General features: G+C 45.1%; 1 protein-coding gene and 1 long non-coding RNA gene across 3 annotated transcripts in view; one reads left to right on the top strand and one right to left on the bottom strand.

Annotated features, from left to right (window-relative positions):
• Nucleotides 1–13118, top strand: part of LOC123624294 — a 41716-nt gene that overhangs the window by 14937 nt on the left and 13661 nt on the right. The window lies entirely within an intron of this gene.
• Nucleotides 10468–13118, bottom strand: part of LOC123624287 (cytochrome P450 2B6-like) — a 31443-nt gene continuing 28792 nt past the window's right edge. For both annotated transcript variants that reach the window (XM_045531928.1, XM_045531927.1), the window contains one exon: nucleotides 10468–11182. In XM_045531928.1, coding sequence (XP_045387884.1) covers nucleotides 11001–11182 — 182 coding nt within the window. In that variant the 3' untranslated portion in view covers nucleotides 10468–11000. The remainder of the gene's footprint in view (nucleotides 11183–13118) is intronic.

The raw sequence follows: 13118 nt of genomic DNA, 5'->3' as shown, positions 1-13118 counted from the left end.
TTCCTACCTCCTTCTAACTTCACATCACTGTTTTCCACCTTAGACTCTGAGTCCAGGAGTGCAGACACGGGGTCCACTTTGATTGACGTACCCTGGCTCCCATCTGTCTCCATTGCCACTGTGAGCCTGCACCCACCCAGCCTGTGGCAGGGTCAGTCCATATTTTCCAAATATGAGAATAAATGTGTCCATGTTCACTTGTGTCTGCCCAGCCATGACTTTCCACCATCAGGTAGAAACAATTTTGCAATGTTAAGCAAACCCTTGCTGGACCCAGGACCCTGACCCTGGCAGTTCCTTTGGCCCAGGAGGAGGGTACAGACAGAGTATGTTTTGAAGGGGTGGAGGGTGTACTTTGCTGACCTTGGAGACCTACCAACGTGGACTCTCTTGAACCTACGACCTGAATCTTGCTGTGCTATGCAATATGGCACTAAGTTTAGGTCACAGGTTACAAAATAAGGGTATACAAATCAGTGGAATTTTTATATACTTGTAAAAGTTAAGCTGAAAATAAAATCAAAGACTCAATTACCATTCACAGTAGATCAAAAAAATGCTTTAAGAATATACTTAACCAAGGATGTGAAAGATCTCTACAAGGAGAACTACAAAACACTAAGGAAAGAAATCACAGATGACACAAAGAAATGGAGAAATATATCATGTTCATGGATCAGTAGAATGAGCATTGTCAAAATATCCATACTTCCCAAAGTGATTTACAGATTCAGTGCAATCCCCATCAAAACACCAATGTCATCTTTCACAGATATAGGAAAAATAATGTATGCTTCGTTTGGAAACAGAAAAAGCTTGAGTAGCCAGAGCAATCATAAGCAAAAAGGACAAACTGGGAGGTATCAGTCTACCAGACTTCAAGCTGTACTATAAGGCTATAGTAACTAAAACAGTATGGTAATGGCACAAGCACGGAGCTATAGATCTTTGGAACAGGACTGAGAATCCAGAGATGAAACCATCCACATATGGTAATCTAACCTTTGACAAAGCAGACAAAAATATGCACTGGGGGAAAGAATCTCTTTTCAATAAAATGTGCTGGGAAAACTGGATAACTACATGCAGAAGATTGAAACTGAATCCCCACCTCTCACCTCTTACAAAAATCAAGGTCACGATGGATAACAGACTTAAATATAAGGCATGAAACCTTAAGAATCCTAGAAGATGATGTAGGGAAGACCCTTTCAGACATCAGCGTAAGCAAAGAGTTTTTGAAGAAGACCCCCAAAGCAATCACAGCAGACACAAATTATGTTCTAATTTCCCTTTTTATTTCTTCTTTGACTCATGCATTATTGGATCTGTTATTTTAATAGTTTAAAGATGTTGCTGCCCTGTCTTCTCACTTGCACAGTTTTCTATGACAAATCTTTATCTTTATTGCTCTTTGTACACTGTGTTTTTTTTTCTCTGTTTGTTTTTAAGATTTTCTTTTTACACCGAGTTTGAACAATTTGCCTATGATACATACTAGGTTGTTATATATCTATATTTCTTGTCTTTGTGGTTCCTTGACATTCTTGGGTCTATATATATATAGTTTTCATTAGATTTGAAATTTATTCGGCCTTCATTTCTTCAAATAGTGTTCATCTTCCCAACACTCCCTCCTTTCTTTTGGGGATTGCAGTTATACATACAGGAGGACACTTGATGTTGTTGCATGGATTTATTTTGCTCTGTTTCTCTGGGTTTTTTTTGTTTGAATTCTCTTTTCTCTGTGTTTCCTTTTGAGCAGTTTCTATTGCTGTGATTCAAGTTCACTATTTCTTCTCCAATTCCTCATCAGCCATCAGTCTCATCCAGTGTATATTTTTGTCTCACATACTGTAGTTTTCAGGTCTACAGGTTTGATTCGGATATTGTTTATATCTTCCATATCTCTATTCAACTCTTTGAACATATGAAATACAGTTATAATAGCTGTTCTAATGTCCATGTCTGCTAATTATAACATCTGTATCCGTTTTCATTGATATTTCTCCTCCTCATTATGTCATATTTTTTCTGCTCCTTTGCATGCCTGTCAATTTTTGTTGGATGCCAGACATTATGCATTTTCCCCCACTAGGTACTGGATATTTATACTCATATAAATATTCTTGAGTTGTGTTCTGGTACCTAGCTAATGTGGAAACATTTTTTTTCAAGTCTTCTTTCTAAGGTTTGTTCAGCAAGTTTGGAGAAGTGTTCAGTCTAGGAATAATTACTGTGCTCCATGGAGGCAATACTTTCCTGAGTCTCAATGCCCTATGAATTAGGAACTGTTTTCTTTCTGAGTGATGGTAGCAGGCATTATTCCTGGCCCTGTGTGAGCAAGTGAGACTGTTTCCTCTAATTCTTTCAGCTGGATCTTTCCCCATCTTCAGATAATTTCCTCGCACACATGCACTGAACAGGGTTCGCCTGAATCCCCCCAGTGCAGCTCCTAAACTGTGCTCTGCCCTGTGAAGTCGAGCTGCCTCTGCCCCTCAGACTCTCCACTCTGTCTCCTCAATTCACAGAATACTTTGGGCTCTTGCTTCCTGCTCTGCAGCTTTGAAACCCTCTCAGGCCGTAAAGTCAGGCTCATCTCCTTTGTCTCCTATCTCTTGAGGATGGCTGTCCTGCATAGCCTGAAGTTCTTTCTCTTAAAAACTGTTTTGTTTTTCTTTTTGTTTTGTTTTGTGTATGTTCTCCATTTTGTGGTTGTTTTGGTGGGAAGGTTTCTCTGGTCATTGTCACTTCGTCTTAACCATGAGATGTCGTGTGTCTGTATTTGTGTGATTGTGTCGCTGTAGATTCTTGTGGATGAGTCAGTGTAAACCTGTATGTTTGCATGGTTTATATGTGACGGTGTGGTTATATTGGTGTGGTGGTTCTATATGTTCCTGTGTGTCTTCATGTGCCTGCAGAGAGTGTGTGTGTCCTGGCACCCATCTTTCTGTGGCCTGCAGATACCCAGTGTCTTTCTCCTTTCCTTCTCCTTTTCTGTGACAGCCATAGACACAGAGATAATGACAGAGGGGATGAAAATGACAACTGGTGAAACCGAGAGGCAGGGGTAGAACAGATGGGGAAAGGCAGAGAGCCTGTGATCTGGGGACAGCCAGACACAGCCCACTGCGGAGCCCTTCTAGCCTAGACTCCTTGTGTCTCTCTGCTTGAGCTGGACAATTCTCTCCCTGTCTTTTGCTGTTTGTGCCTTTTCCTGGTGCTGTGGCCCTTGCTGCATCTCTCCCTCCTCTTTCTCTGTATCCATGTTTCTTTCTCTAAACTCTGAGCTCCAGGAGCACAGAGACTGGGTGGAGCTGGATTGACATCTACTGGGTTCAGCTCTGTCTCCACGATCGCTGTGAGACTGCACCGCTGCTGTGTCTGCTTGGCTTCTTCTTTCTCTGTCGTTTAAAATTGGGAACTAGGCTGGGCAAGATGAGAAGATTGCTTGAGGCCAGGAGATCAAGAGCAGCCTGGGAAACACAGTGACACTCAGCCTCCACACACACACACACACACACACACACACACACACAAATTAAAAATAAACCATGTGTGGTGGCACAGCCTGTAGTCTTACCAACTCAGGAGGCTGAGGCAGGAATGTCTCTTCAGCCCAAGAGTTTAAGGTTACAGTGAGCTTTGATTGCACCACTGCATCCAGCCTTAGTGACAGAGCAAGACCCCATCTCTAATAAATAAAGTAAAATAGGGAACTGGTACCTTGCTTGCAAAGCTAAACAAACAACTGGCTACAACCGAAAATGCTGATCTAGGGAATAGAGTGGCTGAGTCACCCGATATGCGTGAGGGTGCTATAGGACAGAGCTTTATTGGAGTCTGAGAGTCAAAGCTGCCAGGGCCAGCCTCACCCCGTACTCCTCTGATCCAGGACAAGGGGACCAACAAAGGGCCACCTGTACTTTCCTGACCTTGGAGAGGAGCCACCATGGACTTTCCTGACCCTGGGAGCTGGCTCTGTTCTAGAGCTGAGGGTAACACTGAGAACAAACAGACAAAACTGCTTGTACTTGTGGCATTGACATCGTGTTTGGAGTGGAAGGGAGAGGGGTACATAATAATCAAGAGACATGAGAGGTAACTGAATGGTATGGGATGCCAGAAGGTGCTAAACACTGTGGGAAAACAAAGTCCGAGCAGGCTGAGGGGGAGAGGAGTGTGGGATGAGGCCAGGTGTAGTTAGAGAAGGTCTGGCTGAAATCAGGACATGAGAACATAAACTTGAAGGAAATGAGGGAGTGCTCCAGGGGACGAGTGTGGCCTGGGAAGGATGAATGAGTCCTCCAATGTGGGGGATAAGGACAGAGAGGTAATAGGGGTGGAACTCATGGAGGGATTTTGAGCAGAGAAGGGACTTGATCTGAATTATGTTTAAAAGGACTTCTGTCGCTCTATCCCTGTCTGGGCCCCGGCAGCCCTCTCCTCTGAGGCAGATGTGGGCAGAGGAGGGGCCCAGGACATCATCCCCTCACCCCTCTGTTACCACCCAGATCCCACAGGAGCAGGGTGCCAGGCCTGGATCCCCGATTATGCTCTTGGCTCTGAGCTGCAGAATGTAGGTATTGCCTGCTTTCACCTGTCTCTTGCCTAACTCTCAGTCCTTGATTAAGTCCCGTTATGCAAAGAGAGCTAGCATGCTGGGTGACTCAGAGAACCCTGTTTTGTAACATCAGCCAAGGGAATTGCTCTCTGCCGCCCCCTGTGGAGTGGTGAGTTTACAGCAAGGATGATCCTTCATATCTCCATTTGCCAGATTCACTCTGATGGATGCCTCCTGTCCTGGTTTAATTATTATTCATGTATTTTTTTTAAAAAATGGAGTCTCACTCTGTTTCCAAGCCTGTAATGCAGTGGCATGATCATAAATCTCTGCAGCCTCGAATTCCTGGGCCCAAGGAATCCTCCTGCTTCAGCCTCCCAGAGTGCTGGAAATACAGGCATCAGCCACCGTGCTGGCCCTGGCTTAATTATTAACAGTACCTCTCTAACTCTCAAAACAACCCCAGTATGTACAATAAATTATGTTATCTCTAGTTTCAATGTACTTTGATTTTACAGCCCACTTATCTCCAGAAAAAATGGATTTATGAGCTTCAAAGAGTACATAATGTCAGAAATACATTGAATGTTAGAATTGTGAACTGTTCAAACAAAAATAGCGGCCTTTATTAATTCCTTATTCTGTGCCAGGCAAGGTTTTAAACATTTTGAAATTATTAACTTCATTAATCCTCCCACAACTTTAAGAAGTAGGTACTAATGTCTCATATACAGAATCTGTGTTGCTTCTCCTCACACAGGTATTTCCCAACTCTAGCATACATTGGGGGAGGCACAGGGGTCCAGTGGGTCCCAGTCGATCTGTGGACTCCAGAGCCCGGTCATTCTGGGAGGACTGCCTCCTGGAGAGGCTTCGGAGACTACTGGTGTGCACTCCTTCCCCATCCTAGTCCTCATTCTCCCTTTCATTCTGCCCTTCCCGTGGCTGAGGAGAGAGACAATTTAGCCACCACCCGGAGGCATCCACTGTGAGCAGGGTTCGTACTTTTCCATTTGGGGCCCTGCAGTGGACTGAGGGGTGCTGGGACTGTGAGCTCTATACACGCCAGGACTCTCTGGCGCTACTTGCCCAGTTAGTTACTCCAGCAGAGCGGGGCAAAGGCCAAGGCAGAGAGACACTGATCCAGCTTGGGCACCCAATCGGCGACTTGGAACCAGCATTTTTTCTCCCTGGTATGGCCAGGGATTGATTTCCAGGGCCTGGAGGACAGGCCTGCAGGCCAGATCCCATACACCCAGGTCTGAATTGCATGGCCCAGGGCCACAGAGGAATATTTGTGAACTCGTGCACTGAGGTGTGAGTGCCTTTAGGGGCTGATCAGAGTGGGTCCTAGCTGCAGCATGCTCCAGGGGCACCCCTCTTCCCGTGGGAGGGCTGTGCTCCCAGCTGAGGCTCTGAACCTGGGCAGGGAACCTCCTGGCCACCAGTCATGGGAGAGCTCAGCTGGGTTGAGCTCCCGCCTACCGGCAAAGGCCCTGAAGAAACTGTGGGCATGGTGGAAAGGGGCAAGTCCTGCTCCAGACCACCAGACTCTGGGTCTCAGACAGCCCCACCTCCACACACACACACACACTTTCTGGTTGATTGGAGGCACTTCAGCCCCTCCCTGGCAGCTTTGTCCAGAGGCAGGGGACAGACCTTTGAAGCTTGCTAAAAGCATTTGTGAATCTAGAGTGCAGGCTCCCTCAGCCCAGCCGCCACTGCTGAGGTGGAGAATAAGGACATATTTTCCAGTCCCAGGGCCCCACCCCCCACCTGAGGCACTAGGGTGCTTTTCCAGAGGGACTGGAGCTGCTTACAGGACCCAAAACCAACATTGCAGCTTGCTCCTCCCAGCCAGCGCCACCTACTGACAGGGAGGTCAATTTGCATGCCCTTTTGCTGCATTTACGGACTCAGCATACAGGGTTGGTCAATTCTGACCCACAAGCTGTTGGTGGTAGAAGCTTGATGGTGTCCCCAAAACGCTGGTGCCACTGGTGCTCTGCTGGAGCAGACCAACAACAGTGGGATCCCCAGGTGTTAGTGCACGCAGTGGTCTCAGGCAACACCCCTCCCCCACCTGGTGACTTTTGTGCCCTTGGAGGCTGGGAGAAGCAAGAGAAGCCGCTTTCTCTGTGGGACTGGCATGAATCTGCCAGGCCTTGGTGCTAAGCAATAAGGGGCAACCTGTAGATTCCGTCCGAGGGACCAGCGTAGACCATCTGATAAGAACATAACTCTAGGGCTTCCTGTTGGTGTCCAGGTGCTGTGAGCTTTAGGGTTTGTGGACTGAGAAGGAAACTCCTGGCCAGAGTCCTCAGCAATTGCACTAACTGACCCCTCCCATCAGGAGCAGCCTCCCAATTGTGGCAAAAGAGCCCTGAAAAAACAAATTAGTGGCTCCAACTAGTGGTAGATCAAGCAACCACAGAAGCATACAGTCGCAGGCTTGCAGGCACCAGTTGTGATCCAGCTTGCCCTTACCCCACCTAAAGGGGGAACAGGGTGCAAGTAACCCTCGGGTGTGGCAAGACCTTTCCAAAAGATCAGGGCACTCCTATCCCCCATCAGGGGGTCCAGGGCCCAACACAGAAGAATCAGATTACCTGGATAACTGGCTCCTCCACACAAAATACAGTCAATAACAGAGAGGACAATCCCGTAGCTTAATACAGTACCTTCCATCTGAAGCTATTAGAGGGCAGTGGATCACACACACAAGTGCGATTCGCCACCTGAGAGCTTAAGCTGGGGGACCAAACTCACTAATCTCCATTGGCAACAGGTGAAGACAACAGGTCAGAGGTAACCCAACTTGCTAAAATACCACTAATGCAATAACAAGACCAGAGTGCCTCTCCCCAGCACTGTCAAGGAACATCCCATTGGGAACTTGGAGATAGGGCCATAAACCAGTCTCATCACCCCCAGTTCTCGACAAAGTATCCTGATGAGAAATAACCAGTGAAAGAACGCAGGAAACATGAAAAATCAGAGAGAAAAGTCACCTCCAAAACAAATCATTAGAACGTGAACAATGGATACCAACTTAAACAAAATGATTAAAATAAACGGAGGAAGGCTAGATGCGGTGGCTGACTCCTGTAATCCTAGAACTATCAGAGACTGAGGCAGGAGGATCACTCGAGGTCAACAATTTGAGACCAGATTGAGCAAGAGGGAGACCCTGTCTCTACTAAAAATAGAAAGAAATTAGCTGGATAGCTAAATATATATACAAAAAATTAGCCAGGCATGGAGGCGCATGCCTGTAGTCCCAGCTACTTGGGAGGCTGAGGCAGGAGGATCAGTTGAGGCCAGGAGTTCGAGGTTGCTGTGAGCTAGGCTGATGCCACAGCACTCACTCTAGCCTGGGCAACAAAGAAAAACATTGTCTGAAAAGAAAAATGATGGAGGAAGAATTCTGAATATGGATTTCTAGAAAACTCAATGGACTTGAAGAGAAAATAGAAACCCAACACAAAGAAGCCATAAGAACAACACAGGAAATGGATGAAAAATTCTCTAAAGAAACTGAAATATTATGAAAGAACCAAATAGAAATTCTGGAAATGAAAGAAGCATTTTAGGATCAACAAAACACAGTGGAAAGCCTTAAGAATAGAATGGATCACATGGAGGAAAGAATCTCAGAGCTTGAAGAGAATGCCTATGTGTTAAAAAAATCATATGAAGAAAACCAAGAGACAAGAATAAAATGTACAAGGTTTACGGGATTATGTAAGGAAACCAAATATAAGAATTATAGATGTCCCGGAGAGAGAAGAAGAAATTACACCAGGGCTGGAAAATCTATTTCTTGGAATACTGGAGGAAAATACACCTGGCATACCCAGAAATCTAGATATCCAAATACAAGAAGCACACAAAACTCCCGGGAGACTCAATGTGAAAAGGCAATCACCACATCACGCAGTTATTAGGCTGGCCAAAGCAAACACGAAAGAAGCCACCCTTTAAGCAGTAAAATGAAAACAGCAGCTAACCTACAAAAGAAAACCTATCAGACTAACTGCAGACTTCTCAAGTGAAACCTTACAGGACAGAAGGGACTGGGCACCTATCCTCAATCTTCTCAAACAGAATAATGACCAACCTAAAATTCTTTACTTGGCAAAATAAGCTTCATCTATGAGGGAGAAATAAAGACTTTCCCAGACAAGCAATCACTGACGGAATTTGCAAAGACCAGACCTGCCCTGCAGGACATACTCAGACCTGCATTGTACACTGAACAGCACAATAGACAACAAACAAAATAAAATCACTCAAGAGTTAAATTCCAGAACCTGGATTCCACGATGGCTCAAGAGGTAAAACAAAACCATAAGAATTTATCTAACAATATGAACAGAAATCTACCACAAATGTCAATTCTCTCAATAAATGTGAATGATTTCAATTCCCTTCTGAAGAGAGATAGACTGGCTGAGTGGATAAAAATTCATAAGGCAAGTACCTACTGTCTCCAGAAAACACATCTAATCCACCAAGATGCTTTCAGACTCAAGGTCAAGGGTGGAAAACAAACTTCCAGGCAAGTGGATGCCAAAAGAAAGTGGCGGTAGCTATAGTTATTTCAGATAACATAAACTTTAAAATACCAAAAGTAAAGAAAGACAACATGGTCACTATATAATGGTGAAAGGAAAAATCCAATAAGAAGATTTAACAATTCTTAATATTTATGCACCCAACACAAGAGCACCCAGATACATACAGCAAACCCTGTTTGATCAAAATAGCATGATAAACAGTAATGCCATAGTAGTTGGGGACTTCAACACGACACTGACAGAACTGGACAGATCCTCCAAGCAGAAAATAAGCAAAGAAACAAAAGACGTAAACAGAGTTCTAGAATAAATGGGTTTAATACACATCTACAGAACATTCCACCGAAATAAAACCGAATATACATTCTTCTCATCAGCTCATGGAACTTTCTCCAAAATCGATCACATCCTAGGCCACAAATTGCACCTCAACAAATTTCAAAAAATAGAAATTATGCCATGTATTTTCTCCGATCACAGTGGTATAAAATGAGAGTTCAAGTCCAACAGAAACACTCACCACTTCACAAAGTCATGGAAATTAAACAATCTGCTGAATGACTGTTGGGTCAAGGAAGAGCTCCAGATGGAAATCAAAAGATTCTTCGAACTAAATGATAGCAGGGACAGAAGTTCTCAAAACCTGTGAGGTACAGCAAAAGCATTCCTGAGAGGAAAACTAATGGCATTAAATGCTCACATCCAAAAGACAGAAAGCTCACAGATCAACAAACTAATAAATCATCTCATGGAACTGGAAAAGGAAGAGCAAATTAATTATATTCTTTTTTTTACATTTTGAGATTGCCATGGCATTTTTATTGCATTTTATGAAAGAATCTGTCTGTAGTGGATTAGGGGGAGGCACAAGCTGGTCCCTCACGGCAAGCAGTTTGAGGAGCTCTGTCCTACATAGATAACTCCTGCACCCTCTTTAGCTCTCAGCTAAGGTGTGACTTTCTCAAGACGTCTTTTCTGACTGCCCAGACCCAAGTCAAATACACTCATCAGAATCTGGGTCTTCTGCTCCATTCATGACAGTTGCAGTTTTATGTGAGGAAAGTTTTGTTGATGACTGCCCCCCACCATAGTAGGTTGAGCTCCAAGAAGACATGGACTATTTCCCTTTTTACTCCTACTTTCATTCCCAGTGCTTGGCCCATAGTAGATGCTTATATAATATATACACACCTAATGGGTGCAGTATGCATCATCTGGGGGATGGACATGCTTGAAACTCTGACCTGGGTGGGACAAAGGCAATATGTGTAACCTAAACATTTGTTCCCCTATAACATACTGATATAAAAAAATATTGTTTGAAGTGAATGACACCAGACACAAAAGATCACATACTGTATGGTTCCCTTTATAGGAAACATATGGGTGAGTCCACAGAAACAGAAAGCAGACTGGTGTTTTCCAGGGGCCGGTGGGAAAGGGAAATGGGCATGATTGCTTAATAGGTCCGGGTTGTAGTTGGGGGGAGGATGATGAAAATGTTTGGAACTAGGTGGTGCTGGTTGGACAGCAGTGTGAATGAACATTGCCACTGCATCTCACATTGTAAATGGTTAATTTTATCTTATGTGAATTTCCTCTTAATTTAAAAATATATATATGAAAAAGAGGGAGCTGTGATGAAGAGTTTGGATTCTAGAGCCTGAGAGTGAATCTTGCTCCTCCACTCACTAGTGACCTGAGCTCAGACAGCAGATGCTGTGGAGGGGGAAAGACATGGGCTTGCAGCAGGTCTCTCAGTGGCAGAGAGTTGTGGAGAGAGTCGGTGCCATTGTCTTCAGAGGTGGGGACACTTAGTGACCCTGGAATCCTTTGACCTCCTTCCCTCAGCCCCTTCAGTGAGGCAGGAAGCGAATCTGGTATGTTGGGGCTATTTTGCCCAGACCACTCTCCTGGGGTGTGAGGTCGATGTCCTCAGGTGCCATGGGGCTGGCCAGGGAGAAGCTCTGGAGGATGGTAGTGAAGAAGAGGAACAATTCGGCCTTGGCGATGCCTTCACCAAGACAAATGCGCTTCCCTGTGGGCACAGAAGGAAGGTCACCAGTGAGGGTACAGGGCAGGTGCACATTCTTTGCTCTGCAACACACCTAAGCCTGGATACTCGTGTCCATTGCAACAGATTTGCTTGGGATTGGCCTTTAACCTGGAATTCAGGGTGGACTTGTAGGTGGTTCCCAAACCCTCTGAAACTGGGTGCGAATCTTTGGGAGAATATGCCAAGTTCATTTCTCTAGCAGAGAGTTTGTGTGTGTGTTTTACCTCTACGTATGTAGGTGTGAGCATGTTTCTGACTTTTCATTTTACTGTTCTTCATTTCTCATATGGGGAGAATGGTATCTATCTATGTGGGCTCTTGTGAGGTTAAAGAAAATGTCTGTAAAATTTCTTAGAATAGCACCTGGATTGAATTAAAGATCCTCAATGTGCATATTGTCTTGTGTTTGTTTCCGGGAGCATGTGTGGGGTGTATGTTTCTGGCACCGTGTGTGTGTCTATCCCTGGGCTGTCTTCTTGCCTCAGCCTGAGATCCATGGGCTTCAAGACTTCCCCCAAAATATCCAAATTATATATAAAATTGTGACTGGGATTTGTGCACAGGGCAGCAGGGAGTGGTCTATGGTTCCCATCACCCTCAGAGGTGTAAGGAACCGCAAGAGCATATAAACCACAGTCTTGGAGAGAAATGAGAACAAAAGGGGCTGGAAACCCTGAGGCACAGACACAGGAGAGCCTCTCCCTTTACTTCAGTGTTTCCTACTCTGCAAACTGACAGGCTTTAAAGGCCATGTCTCGGATGGGTTTCCAGGCACTCCCCATGAGTTCCAGGTGGTTGGACATCGTGCCCACGTGGAGGTATCTAGGGAGGAATCCACATCCTTTTGGCACATCCAGAAGACAGGAAACGGGACACATGAGTTTCAAAATACTCAGGGCAGGTCTCTGGGCTGGTACTTCTGTAAGTATTGCTGTGACCTAGCTTTTCCCAGAACAGTCCGATGCCTGTCATCTCCCTCCCAGTGCACCAGCCCACCACTGGGACTGTCCATTTGGGCACCCTCTGGAATCTGGTCGGCTTCAACACCCTCTTGGCTTGCTTTGTCTTTCTTTCCACCTGTGGCATCTATCACTGTCTTTTGCTCTGTCTACACCTGTTAGGCACTGTTATTCTACCTCTCTTTTCTTTTCTTCCTCTTTATTTTGGTTTTCTTCCATCTTGCCGAACTCCCTGTCTCTGTCTAGTGGAATCTCATATTCTCACTCTTCCTCTCTCTCTCTCTCTCTCTCATTTTTCATCTCCCTCTAAAAATACCTTGTCTCTCTCATTTATTCTGTTTCTTCCTCTCTACTTATGTCACTCTCTTTCTTCTATCTCTTATTCTGTTTCTCTCTTTCCTTCCTTCTTTCCCTCCACTTTTCTCTCCTCATCCTTTCTCCTCTTTCCTTGTCCTCCACTCCCTCCTCCTCTTACTCCTCCTCCCTCTCCATGTCTGTCTCCCTCTGTCCTCTTCTCCCTCTATTGTCTAATATTCACTTTTTGTCAGACTCTTCCAGCTACTATCTCCCTATGTCTGCCTCTCTTTGTCCCTCTGTTTCTCACTCTCCTTATCTCTCTGCTACTCATTTATCTGTCTCTGTCCTTATCTCTCCACATCTCTGCCTCTCTTAAAACTTAGGATAGGGCCAGCCGCTGTGGTGCACACCTGTAATCCTAGCACTGTGGGAGGCCGAGGCAGGCGGATTGTTTGAGTTCAGGACTTCGAGACCTGCCTGAGCAAGAGTGAGACCCCATCTCTACTAAAAAAAAAAAAAAAAAGAAAGAAAGTAATTAGCTGGACAACTAAAAATATACTGAAAAATTTAGCCAGGCATGGTGGCGCATGTCTGGAGTCCCAGCTACTCAGGAGGCTGATGCAGCAGGATTGCTTGAGCCCAGTAATTTGAGGTTGCTGTGA

Source organism: Lemur catta, chromosome 19, assembly GCF_020740605.2.
Source record: "Lemur catta isolate mLemCat1 chromosome 19, mLemCat1.pri, whole genome shotgun sequence".
NCBI lineage: Eukaryota > Metazoa > Chordata > Mammalia > Primates > Lemuridae > Lemur > Lemur catta.
Note: the sequence above shows the minus strand (reverse complement) of the source record. Positions and strands in the feature narration are given on the sequence as shown.